At 38.5% G+C, this 13,286-nt stretch overlaps 1 protein-coding gene across 1 annotated transcript in view; it reads right to left on the reverse strand.

Moving 5' to 3' along the window:
- Window positions 1-13,286, reverse strand: part of CR1 (complement C3b/C4b receptor 1 (Knops blood group)) — a gene marked incomplete at its 5' end in the record, with an annotated part of 60,732 nt that overhangs the window by 32,714 nt on the left and 14,732 nt on the right. Inside the window, 6 exons of the mRNA XM_081113294.1 lie at window positions 525-917; window positions 2,944-3,029; window positions 6,678-6,777; window positions 7,606-7,785; window positions 9,930-10,148; window positions 12,525-12,610. Coding sequence (XP_080969420.1) covers window positions 525-917; window positions 2,944-3,029; window positions 6,678-6,777; window positions 7,606-7,785; window positions 9,930-10,148; window positions 12,525-12,610 — 1,064 coding nt within the window. The remainder of the gene's footprint in view (window positions 1-524; window positions 918-2,943; window positions 3,030-6,677; window positions 6,778-7,605; window positions 7,786-9,929; window positions 10,149-12,524; window positions 12,611-13,286) is intronic.

Here is a 13,286-nt window from a genome sequence, read left to right on the forward strand (position 1 = left end):
TCATCCAAGGAGTCAGGAACTCATAGGTAGAGGGGCTCCGGTCTAACAAAGGGTCTCACACGCCTGCATTCTATTCCTGGCATGTGATTTGGACGATTTCTTTAACCTCTGAATGACCAAGCTAACTTCTCTGTCAGATGGATAAGAGAATAGCACTATTTCTCAGGAGGATTGTACAGAGTCGATGAGATAAAGCACAGAGAGTGCTCATTACACAGCTGACCAGAAGGCTCACATCCTTTTTCAGTCTGAGAGCTGGTGCTTTGCCCTGTGAATTTCTCAGTAGGAGCATCCCCAACGTCCCCTCCCCTGATGGAATAGGCTCTTGCTCTCCAGGATGAAGGCACACTCACTGCAGTGAGGGCACCCACACACCTTCTTCCCTTCATGCTTCAGGCTTCACCCCTAGAAAATTTACTCACACTGCTCAGCACACACCTCCCTCCCAGAACAAACACTAATCCGGGGGCCCTCCCACAGCTCCTGTCACCTGCAGGCCCCCTCGAAGCCTCAGTCAGACTCACCCGGGGAGCAGCTGGGCAGCTCGGGCTCCCATCTGTTTTGGGCCTGGCAGCGCACACTGGAGCGGCCTTTCATGACAAAGCCAGGCTGACACCTAAAGCTCACCATGTCATTTAAGGAGAACAAGCTTCTGTTCTCAGACTCCCTTACTCCATTTTCAACGTGCGGAGGCGTGCACTTATTAGGTACGATGCACTGAGGGGCAGGCCCGCTCCACAGGCCCACTTGATCTTTGCTGGTGCAATATATTGACTTCTCGCCCACGAGTTCAAACTTTTCCCTTCTGTTTCCAGGATCGCAGTGATAGGTCACCACTATTCCGTATGGAAAATAGTCTCTGCTGTTGCTACTGAAATCTCCGTTGGCGATGGTTGGTGGTGGCTTACAATGAATACCTGGCGGAGGGATGGCCAGTTAAACAAAACCTCAATTTCTTAAAGTTATGTTTATTTAGAAATGTTAGGAACCAGATTTTGAAAAACCCAAATTACCAAATATGAATGTTCACAACACTTCTGCTCTTGTTGAATCTTTTCTAACATACAGACTTTTTGCACACCTGAAGATTTGGTAACCACAATATGATGGCTCCTGCTCTTCTCCATGACCATTATTTCAATAAAAGTCCATATATAGTCCACATGCTTCTCATGTTACATGAGAACTTTTATGTTCCTTCACTATTCTTAATGCAGTTTTCTCTCTATAGAAGGCAATTGGCTTTATTCTATTGCTGAGTAATATGATGTGGCATTCATTAGAGTATAACATCTTTATCAAAAAAATAAACACAAAAAGCTCTGGCCCAGCTAACAAAAAATATGCAATATTGCACATGACACAATAATCACAGATTCAGAAGTAATAAAAATATCTGAATATATGTTCTAGTGACTAGTCTATGCTAAAAATTTAGAAAATGTGAATATTAGGGATATAGACATTTTTGCCAATATTGACTCAGGAAATAGTAGACTATAGAAGTGGAAAAATGTATCAAAAATGCTACTCCTAAAAAGATAGGAAGCACAGATAATTTTTTAGACAAATATGATCTAATATATAAGTATCCGATAACTCCTATGCGTTTTAAAGCATTCCTGAGCATACAAAAATCTTTCTATCATTTCTACCTTATAGTAGGAACGACTACTTATTTATTTTTACTTTTAAGATGATATTTCTTGCAGGAAATTTATGAAATATAAATAAAATACCTTTAAATCTATTATCTAGAAAGAAACACTGTTAACTGTTAAATGTATAATTTTTAATATACATACATACCATATTTTTTTCTAAAATATCCTTGTTGGCTTAATAATATTTCAGTGTAAGAATGTTCTATCTGATTCAACTTGGAAGAGCCCTCTTTCTTGGCTAACGCATTCTGGCATATTTTAAACTTTTTCTTTTTCTTGCAGAACACATGCTTTGTTCCTTTATTTTTCCCAATATATGTGTATTTATTGAGTTGGAAATAATATGCATATGCAAAATACTAATGTATTAAGTGCTTTAAAAACAGATAAACAGAAATTTTTAAAGCACAAAATAAAACTAATATATTCAGAAATTGTGTTTTCTTTCTAATTTCCAAAGGATCATCTCACTCTTGTTTAAATACCATTATTTCTGAAGCATTGTTTGAAACATGCTCAACATTTATATTGTTTTGGCTTTTTCACCATCACAAACAATAATGTAGGTAAATATTTGTATAGCAATATCCTTGCAAGAAAAAAAAACATGGTCATTGTTTCTTAAAGAATAAATCAGAAAATATCAAATTTCTCAATTAAAGGCATGTAGACAGTTAAGGATTTGACAGCTATTGTATATTGGCCTTTTAGAAAGTTTGTTCCCACTTATCCTACCAGCCGTTGGCTGTGAGAGTGTTGATTTCTTCACACTATCACCAAACCCAGGGGTGTATGCTCTTTATATTCTTGGTTAATTTGTGATTGCTCATTGCTCTTCCTACTCAAAGTGTAGGAAGCTCACATTCCAAACAACACCCAGGAAGACAGCATGTCACTGTTCAAAGAATAAGAAGGAAGGGAGACAGCCACTGCCTCGATATATGACCTGATGCCAAGAGTGGGCAGAGAGGAAGCTGGGCCACTTTCACTAACTGTGTGTTGACTTCACTGAAGACAACGATCTTCAAATTGGGAAGTGTTCCACCAAGAAAGAAGGAAGTTGGGGGCTGTTTTAAATTATACCCCAAGATAAGGGAAACCCAGGAGGAACTAGAAGTTTGGAACATTGTGAACACTTTTCAGAATAGGACTCTTGGTTCAAATATTGGAAGGATATCATTACCAAGATAGATGAGACTGTGTCTCCATAATTCTAGGGGCACGATGCTAGGGTGCTAGGATGCGCTGGTGGGATAGGTGGGAAGAGATGTTAACTCACGTTGACAGAGTGGTGGCTCTGTATCCCAAATGGCAGTATTGTTTGAGATGATACATTTGGCAGATGAGTCACCAATGAGTTGATACCTAAAGGCAAAAAGTGAAAATTATTCCATCCACCTCCCATTAACTTCCTCACAGCACGCATACGTGGCAGATTCGACAAAGTACAATCTGGAAGAAGCCCAAGGACCAGCCTAACCTCCACCTGTTCTATCTGGGTTTCCTTATTTCTCCTTTCCTACCCTCTGACTATCGAAAGGGATATTTCATCTTTAATTCCTCATGGCAGTACTCTGCTTCATTGGGCTTCATTGTGGATTGTATCAGGACCAAAAGAAAATAATCCTCTTACTGTAGACCAACTTGATAATTTGTTAAATTGTTTTTTTTCCTTATATTTTATTGACATTTAAAATTTGTTTGCATTTTCCTTGATAAACACATATAATGAACCCTGCTATGTAATTTTAATTTAGGCAAGTTTCTTGTAAATACCCTATTCGATGCTTTTAATCCAATTTAGAAGCCTTTGTCTTTCAATAGGAAGATGAAACCATTCAGATTTACGGAATTAAATGGTATTTTTAGTCTTGCTTTTGTCATCATTAGTTAGACTACCAGTTTCATAGTGCCCAAAGATGAAGACGCAGCATTGAATAAAACACATCTGCCACAGACAGGAGGGACTTATTCTGGCAGAAGAGACAGATACACTCCTTACTGTTCCCTTTTCCTCCTTCTTATTTTCTATATCAGTGATTCCCAAAGTGGGCGCTACCGCCCCCTGGTGGGCGCTGCAGCGATCCAGGGGGGCGGTGATGGCCACAGGTGCATTTGTTTTAACTTTTTTGGTATTACTTTTCTATTCTGAGTTCAATAAATAGTTTCATAATTTCAAACTTCAATGTTTCTAATTTACACCTTTCTTTACTATATATTACGAAAAAGGTAGAAACATTAATACATATACTTTCTGTTTAATTGCTATTAAAATTTAAAAAAAATTAATTTCCAGGGGGCGCTGAGTAATATTTTTTCTGGAAAGGGGGCGGTAGGCCAAATAAGTTTGGGAACCACTGTTCTATATGAACCAGATAGGTGAACCTCGTTTAGGTGTTCTATTAATTGGGAAGTTAACTATTATCCAATTTTATTCCATTAGAAATTTCATTTCATGTGCATATATAGTGCATGTACACAGCACATATATTTAAACCTATTTGCTCAATTTTAATGTCAAAATATATAGAGTTTACCCATCCCCTGTGTAATAGAAGTCTAGTTTATCTTGTCTTACTTTCTTCCATTTTCTGGTTTTATGGATACATTTTATGACTTTGGAGGTTGTTATTAAATTATTATTACATTGCAAAGTTTCACTTTTGAACACTTAGTTCTGGCATTGTATTTGGTTTCATAACTGTTAAAAATATTTTGCCACGATTTTTTGGAATTTATTTTTACAAATTTTCTACCTCACTGATAGTGCTTTTGTACTGTGTCATTTTTCCTTTAAAAAATTATCTCTGGATTGCCTGGATTTATGTTTTTTTTCTTCCCAGAATATGTACTTAAATAGTGTAATTACTTTCCTTCAATATATATTTAGAGCCTCTGGATATGAATACTATCTTGGCTCATTAGGACATTATCTTCTGCAATTTAGTGATGCAAAGGATCACTGTTATCCAATATGCATTCATTTCTTTTGCAGGTTTATAGTTTTTAATTTCCTTTCTGAATTCTTAAAGTTTTAAAAACATGTTATTATTTTTAAAATAAATTTATTGGGGTGATATTGGTTAATAAAATTATATTGGTTTCAAGTGTACAATTCTATAATGCATCATCTGTATATTGCATTGTGTGTTTGCCACCCAAAGTCAAATCTCTACTCCTGAAATAACAGACCTTTCCCTAGTGATGGCTAAAGTATGGCTTATTATTCTCCCTTTGGGAATTTTTGTTCCCTGTATTTTTAATCCTCATTCTGTCTGTTTTAAACATAGCTTCTCTTTTGTATTTTTCTTTATTCTTTTCCACTAAATTCTGGAAGAATTGGATTGATTTTTTCTTACTTTCTGCTTTAATTTTCTACATAATTCGGTGTGTTTATCACAGATTTTTTTTTTTTTTTAGTTTGACAATTTTGCTTTTCATTCATGTGCAAACATTCCCAATTTCCAACTAGTTTTACAAAAGCAGTGTGCAACTGAATCTTGTTAAAAATTTAATCGGGCTATTTTCTAAAAGTTTCCCCTGACTCTTGGAAGTAACTGTAAGGGGAAATTCTTTCAGATTGGTCTCTTTTACACTATTTCCTGAGATTTATCATAAGCTCAGTGGTTGGCTGGTCCATACCATGGACAGTCCACTTCTATTTAGCAAAGCAACATGAAGAAGGTACAATCAGAAAATTTATTGACTGTACTTTAAAAAGCTCACAGAAGGAGAGAAGTGTTTAGATTTATTCTAATTTTACTTTGTCAGATGACAGGTACTGCGGTCTGTGAGGCCTAGGGTGGCAAATACATATGTCAACGACCACAAATGATTTCTCAGTGCTTACCCGGCTCGAGTGCAGCCCAGATTCCCTGATGGGCTCCACTGCTCACACAGAGCACGTGGTCAAGGGTCCACTGTATGCTGAGCAAGGGTAAGCACCAAGGGCAGGACCACTGACCAGTAGACACTTTATGACTGACATTCTCACAGGAGGCTCTGCTATAGGGTTGAACAGTATTCCTCAAAAAGGTATGCTGAAGTCCCCATGAGTGTCACCTTATTTGGAAATAGGGTCTTTGCAGATGTAATCGAGTCAAGATGAGGTCAATAGGGCAGCCCTAATCCAATATGATTGACATCCTTAGACAAAAGAGAGAACTTTGAACATAGATCCACACAGAGAGGAGACATGCTATGTAGAGACACAGATACAGAGGGAAGATAGCCGTGGGAAAACACAGGCAGAAAAGGGAGTGATGCTGCCACTGCCAAGGAAGGCCTGAGGCACCCAGAAGTGGGCAGAGGCAAGGCTTTGGAGGGAGCCTGTCCTGCCAACACCTTAACTTTGGACTTCCAGCCGCCAGAACTGTCTGAGAATAAGTCTCTGCTGTTCTAAGCCACCCAGTTTGTCGTACTTTCTTATGGCAGCCTCGGCAAACGAATGGTGCAATTACCTTTAAGATTTATTTTCGCACACAGCTGCTCAGGGGCCTTCCTTTTGTTCCAGCTGCGTTAGGGCTATTTATATGGTTTGACTAGGCCCTCCCCTCATTTTTTTCCTTTCTACCTGGAGAGAACCTCCCTTTTCTTATATGCACTACTGTGGTTTCCACGAAGATTACTGATTTCCCTCTGAATCTCATCAACACTTTGTTCATTTCGATCAGGAATTGAACACCTATATTCGGACTTCTAAAGAGCAGATGGTCTCCTGGCCAGCATAGCTCAGTGGCTGAGCATCCACCTATGAGCCAGGAGGTCACAATTCGATTCCCAGGTTGCAGGCTCAATCTCCAGCATGAAGCATTCAGGAGGCAGCCAATCAATGACTCTCTCATCACGGATGTTTCTCTTTCTCTTTCCCTCTCCCTTCCTCTCTGAAATCAATAAAAATACATATTTTTAAAAAGCAGATGGTCATTCTCTAGTTCTCCTTTCCAATAGTGACTAGAAGGTAGTATTGCTATTCTGCAAATCTTGAATCAAGAGATGTTATTGTCAACTCACCCTGTATTACAAGAATAATTAATTCTGGATCCAAGGCTGATGTCTGTGTCTACGTGCACCATCCCATGCAGAGGCTCTGTAGGAGTTTTACATACTTTACCTGTGGAAAAGAAACAGAATTTTGGAGCCAGGTAGAGTAATCTGAACTTTTGTAGTACAGAAGGTTTCAATGTGACTGCAACTTACTAAAGAGTACGTGAAATTCTGATGGTTCCACAGATTTTCGCCTCACCAGATGTCTCAAGTTCAGCCACGTTCTAAGCACCACTTTAAAAAAGACCTCCCACCTACATCTGTCTTATATCTACCTCAAATTGCTCAACGAAATATAGAGGTTAATTATAGCCTCACATCCTACCAATATAATTCTTTCTTCCTACCTGGTTATTAAAACAGTGTATGTCTCCTCACAACTTTTTTTGCTGGTCTGAAGTTGTTCATTACTTACTTTCCCATAAGGAATAGGTTTTTTCCCCTGCAAATATTTATTAAAACAGTTTCATGAGCCCTGACTGGTTTGGCTCAGTGGATAGAGCATCGTCCTGCAGACTGAAGGGTTCCGGGTTCGATTCCGGTCAAGGGCATGTACCTTGGTTGCGGGCACATCCCCAGTAGGGGGTGTGCAGGAGGCAGCTGATCGATGTTTCTCTCTCATCGATGTTTCTGGCTCTCTATCTCTCTCCCTCCCCCTCTGTAAAAAATCGATAAAATATATTTGAAAAAAACACAAAAATAAAAAAAAACCAGTTTCATGAAATAAACATTTCAACTAATAATTAGGGATGACCTACAACACCAACTCTTATATCCACTTACCTGGACACTTTTGAGAAGTAAAGTTTTCTTATCTCTAAAATTTGAAAAAGTAGAAGAAGAGCTTATGGATAATTCGATCGATATGGGAAGCTCCAATACAGGTTTTACTCACGTTTACAGACATTCGGGGCACCTGACCACTCCAAGTTGTGTAGACACCTGATAGAGAATGTCCTCCTGTAGTACTCAGGGCGGCATTCATACTTTAAAGATGTCCCAATAGGAAATGCAGATTCATTGGTTTGGGTTTTCAACTCAGCAAATTGAAAATGATCTGGAGCATTACAGTAACCTAAAAACCAAGATATCAAGAACATCAAGTTTTAACATAGAGATACCCAATGCCCTTTCTCTCTCTCTCTCTCTCTCTCTCTCTCTCTCTCTCTCTCTCTCTATCTTTATCTCTATCTCTATCTCTATCTCTATCTCTATCTCTATCTCTATCTCTATCTCTATCTCTATCTATATCTCTATCTTTCTCTCTCTTAGATTTGATGCCAAAACAAAAGAAAGTTTTAGTTCTGGAAAGATAATTTCCTTGTAACCTTTGGAGGGAAAGTTCCATTAGCACCTGCCTATTAGAAAATATACTATCTATCTGGGAAAGTATTCTGCTATCTGGTTATTTTGCTCTTATAATTTGCTGTCAAAGACAATTTCAATTCAATTTTTCACATTTTTAGGGAGCCAAAAAAGGTTCTTCTGCTCAGGTTTTACCATTTCTTTCTGAATGCATGGGGTCTTGGGCCAAATAGGTAATTTCCTTGTACGTCAGTGAATCAAAACCCCAGTGGAGGTTTCACAAACATTAATGGAGAACTCAAGGTATTTCTTGAAACTAGGAAGGGGCCACGCCACCTATTTTGTAGGTCTGATTCCTAAGTTAGCCATTTCAACACAAGGAGGAAATAAGTAGCATTTCCTTAAAATAAAACAAACAAAACTACACTTATTATTATAAGAAAACATTTGTTTGAAGTGTAAATTAAGTCAAATTCTAGCTTTAGCTCCATGCTCCTATGGCCTATTAGATTTAGGGTCAAATAATGTGAATCCAAAACAGTACAAAGCTTGGAAAAATAGAAAACATATGTACTTGGTTTGGGCCATACCTTCTATGTTAGCTTCTCTTGCAGCTGCCCTCCACCTCCTTTCAGGTTATTTATTCAAATAGTTATGGCTATTCGACAGCCAGTTCTGCACCCAGAGCATTTTCTGTTGGAGGATTTGCAAACCAACTTCTCATCTCTTGAAAGTAATTCACTGATTTTTCTCAATTTAAAAATGTGGCTTATTTGAAAGGTTGTTATAGGAAATTTATTCATCTATATTACCTGTTTAGTTTTATCTCAGGGCTTAAATATTAGCTCTACTGGCTTCTAGTTCAAAGAGTGCCCATCGGGACTGAAATTTATCACTAAGGCCAACTCACACACGAAGGTAGCCTGGTAGGTCTCCAGTCTAAAAATCTAGCTGATAAGACTAGAGTTGCCATCTTAGGTCTCTAATGAAAAAAAAAATCATAAAACTTAAGAGAAGATTGTCTGTCGCTATCAATTCAGTAAATATGGATCAGGTCTCTACCCTGGTAAACAAGCCTATAAGTGCCTCCCAAATTGAAGCTATGGTGAGGGAAGAGGAGAGTCGGGTCAAAATGACTTCTGAGTGACTAGCACATGGCCCTTTTCCTTTTAGAATTGTTCTTTTCTCTCAGAGTTCCCAGTGGTCAGTACATAATGTCCCTTCTACAATTTATTTTTTCCTTCCCAAATTCACTCCCTCAAGGTTGATGTCTTGGGGGAGGGGGACGGGGGGGGGGGTGTGTTGGGTGTCTTAGGAAACATTATCCAGAAATTAACACTCTATTTTTTGCATTTTCCTTTGCATTTTCTTTGCACCAAAGTGAGAAGGTTTCAACAACTAAAATAACTGGGGGCAAAGGAGCAAATAAGCCTTATTTTAATGTAGAGCTTAGCCCAAATTGGCTACAGCAATCTATGTAGTTTGCCTACAATACAGCTCCATTTTCACAGAGAATGCACAGGGGTCTTGGGCCAAATGGGTAATAAAAAGTGATTTTGCCTGGCCTTATTCTCTACTGACCTGTGCTCCCCTCCAAAAACTATAGATGGCATAACTTATGCTAGTTAAGGTCCATAGGTATTTGCTTTCAATTTTTATGCTTTGAAAACATTTTTCTTCCAATGCTAGCTATAATTAGAACTACCGCCCACCATCTTCTCTTTTCACCAACTCTCTAGCAACAAACGTCATCAGACTCCTATGTGTTAACATATCGTAAAATCATTTATAACCAATTTTGCATTTAATTGTGTCAAGTGCACAAATTAGCACGATGCTGTAATTGGAAGATTTTGGAAGATCTGTTTTAGATATTTCTGGAGCCATCTGGGATGGGGCATAGTATGCACTGACCCGGATGTCCACAGCGGGGGGCAGGGCCGCTCCAGATCCCGTTCCCTCGACTGTCATTTGTGCAGCGGATGGTGCTCTCCCCAATGAGACTGAAGGTTGTCCCTCTGTCTGGTTGGGGATCGCATGTGTAAGTTACTTCTTTTCCAAAAGAAAAGATTTCCAGAGGTTTTCCTGTGTGTCTTCCATTACGAATATCTGGAGGATTTGGACATAAGATTTCTGGAAAGAACGCAAGAGCTGTTAGTTTCATTGAGGAGCATCCACTGGAGGTATTCTACAGGCATAGGATGCTGTGGATGGTGCTGCCTAGAAAACACCCATGACTGTATCTTTGCTGTAGGCCTTTGATGAGATGGGCTAAATGAAATAAGATCTCAATCTCATTTTTCATGGAAAAAGTACAAAAGAAATTTGCTTATCTTGAATCTTCCTGCTAGTTAAGTCTTCTGGATAAAGCAAACTTAACACCCTAGAATTAAGTACCAAATCTTTTAAAGAAGAATAATAACCCTTTAGAGAATAATTCACTCAACAACTTAATAAATATTACTTGAGCACATACTCTGTGTCAGTCACTCATTGGAGCCCTGGAATATGGTGATGAAGAGCACAGATAAAGTCACTGGCCTCCAAGGAAGAAATTTTCAAGAAATGTTTTTACAAAGTATTCCACGTGTGCTAATCACCTTAAAGATGTGAAACCTTTCGATACTGGCCGTCGATCTTGATTATGACTGTGCTGCCACAATGAATTGAAGCCTCCCCGGTCATTGTAAAAATTCTAAGCAACTCGGATTGCTTTGTTTTTAAAATGTATGGATCTGTCTATGATAGAATTTTCTTCTTTACTTTCTGTCAGGCTTCCACTTGTTACCTCTTTCTAGTATCTGCTTGTCTGTATAAAACAGTCCCCTCCTCACTTCTAGTTGGCGTTTCTAACTAGGCTTGGTGTTTTGGGAAGCTACTTCAACAGTAAGAGTCATGAAAATAAGATGTCCAATCAATAACTGAGCTCTCATGCACGCCAATAGGACAGCCACTTACCATTCTCATCAAGAAACATTGGATAGTAGATAACAGTATGTAAGCTATCTTCTCATAAGTTTTACTATAAAAAGCACATTTTGATGTCTGAGTAGATTTCTCATAACATAAACATTGTAGTAAAATGAGATTTTATATATATATATATATTAAAATATTTAATATATATTAAAATCATATATATATATATATATATATATATATATATATATATATATATCTTTAAGGTCAAGAGATGAAGCAAAATCTTGCCTTTATTGAGCAAAATATAATTGGATAGAACAGGAGAACTTGGTATTGACCCTACACATAGGAGAGTCTTTTTATTTTTAAATCCTCACCTGAGGAAATGTTTTCATTGATTTGAGAGAGAGAGAAAGAGAGAGAAAGATTAAAAGAGAGAGCGAGAAAGAGAGAAACATCAATGTGTGAGAGAAACATCAATTGATTGCCTCCTATACACACCCTGACAGGAGTGGAACCTGAAACCTAGATATATGACTTGACTGGGAATCCACCTGCAACGTTTTGGTGTACAGGACAATGCTCCAACCAACTGAGCCACCCAGCTGTGGCAGGAGACTCATGTTTCAATCAGCTTATTACTTCTGAATCTTTCAACATAATTTATTTAAGTATGTGTTTGGAGAGTTTAAGGCTGCAGTTCTCAACCTGTGGGTCGCAACCCCTTTGGGGGTCGAATGACACTTTCCCAGGGGTCACCTAAGACCATCAGAAAACACATATATAATTACATATTGTTTCTGTGATTAACCACTATACTTTAATTATGTTCAATTTGTAACAATGGAATTGGGGGTCACCACAACATGAGGAATTGTATTAAAGGGTCGTGGCATTAGGAAGGTTGAGAACCCCTGGTTTAAGGCGTCTTAAACTGCTTACCCCATGTAATGTTGCTCCCAACTTTCCCCTCATTCTTTCACTGCTCTGATCTGTCACTTCCATAACATTTACTTGTTTATTGTTTTTCCTGACCATCTCCTCACTGGGGTATAAATAACACGGGGACAGGGCATTCACTTATCTTGTTCACTGCTATACTCCCGTGCTTAGGAAAATACCAAGCACACAGTATGTGCTCAATAAATAGTTGTTCGAATGAATGCATGTTTCATATTTACATATTAGCCAGTAGACAGAAAAAATGTAGAGTGGTTACATCCTGATATTAGAAAAAGAAAAGAAAAAAGAACGAATTAGGAAAGGAAGGAAAGAAGAAAGGAAGAAAACTGTCAAAGCTTCACGTTATTTAATCTCTCCTGATCTAGAGGCCAACTGCTGCAGGATATATCACCCAGAACGAAGAATTCAAAAATAACAGAGACAGACAAAATGGTTCCCAAAACACATGATGTACAATAACGTGCATCACAACAAATTGATCACAAATAAATACTATTTAAAAAAGCAATTATCTCTCAATAATTCAGATTAGAAAATAGAAGAACCCTATTGGGGTTGCCATAAGTCAAAATTCTAAATAGGTTAAGGGAGGAATTGTCCTAAAGTGTTATTCCTTCTACTCACGTTCACACACAGGAACACTGCTATTCCAGAGGCTCTCCATTCCAACCCAGACACAATGGCTGGCAGAGCTGCCTTGGAGATGGAATCTAAAGAAGAAAATGGTAGTGCACAAGTGAGCTGTTTCAGTTTGCAAAACTCTGAGGCCCGGCTGAAAACCTTAGCATCCGAAACCAACAGGTGGCAGAAGTTTGGAGGCCATATTGATCTAGACCAGCGGTTCTCAACCTGTGGGTGGTGACCCCTTCGGGGGTCGATCGACCCTTTCACAGGGGTCGCCTAAGACCATCGGAAAACACACATATATTACATATTGTTTTTGTGATTAATCACTATGCTTTAATTATGTTCAATTTGTAACAATGAAAATACATCCTTCATATCAGATATTCACATTATGATTCATACCAGTAGCAAAATTACAGTTATGAAGTAGCAATGAAAATAATTTCATGGTTGGGGGTCACCACAACATGAGGAACTGTATTAAAGGGTGGCGGCATTAGGAAGGTTGAGAACCACTGCTCTAGACAAATCACAGCCTCCTGCTAGGGAGGACAGTTAGTTGGTCACATAACACATAGTTCCAGGCTGAACTGAAGAAGGCAGTCAGAGCGTAGCAGCCATCTCCTCGATCCTGGACCCAGGTTCTGAGAAGTGAATCTCTAGCTGATCATCTCATGATAAACCTAATAAATGTACTCCTCATATGGGAAACCTAGTCTTCTAATGCAACAGACTCCTAATTCTCCCAATTCTGATACT

Source organism: Myotis nattereri (assembly GCF_964212035.1).
Source record: "Myotis nattereri genome assembly, chromosome: 18".
In the NCBI taxonomy this organism is placed as follows: Eukaryota; Metazoa; Chordata; class Mammalia; order Chiroptera; family Vespertilionidae; genus Myotis; species Myotis nattereri.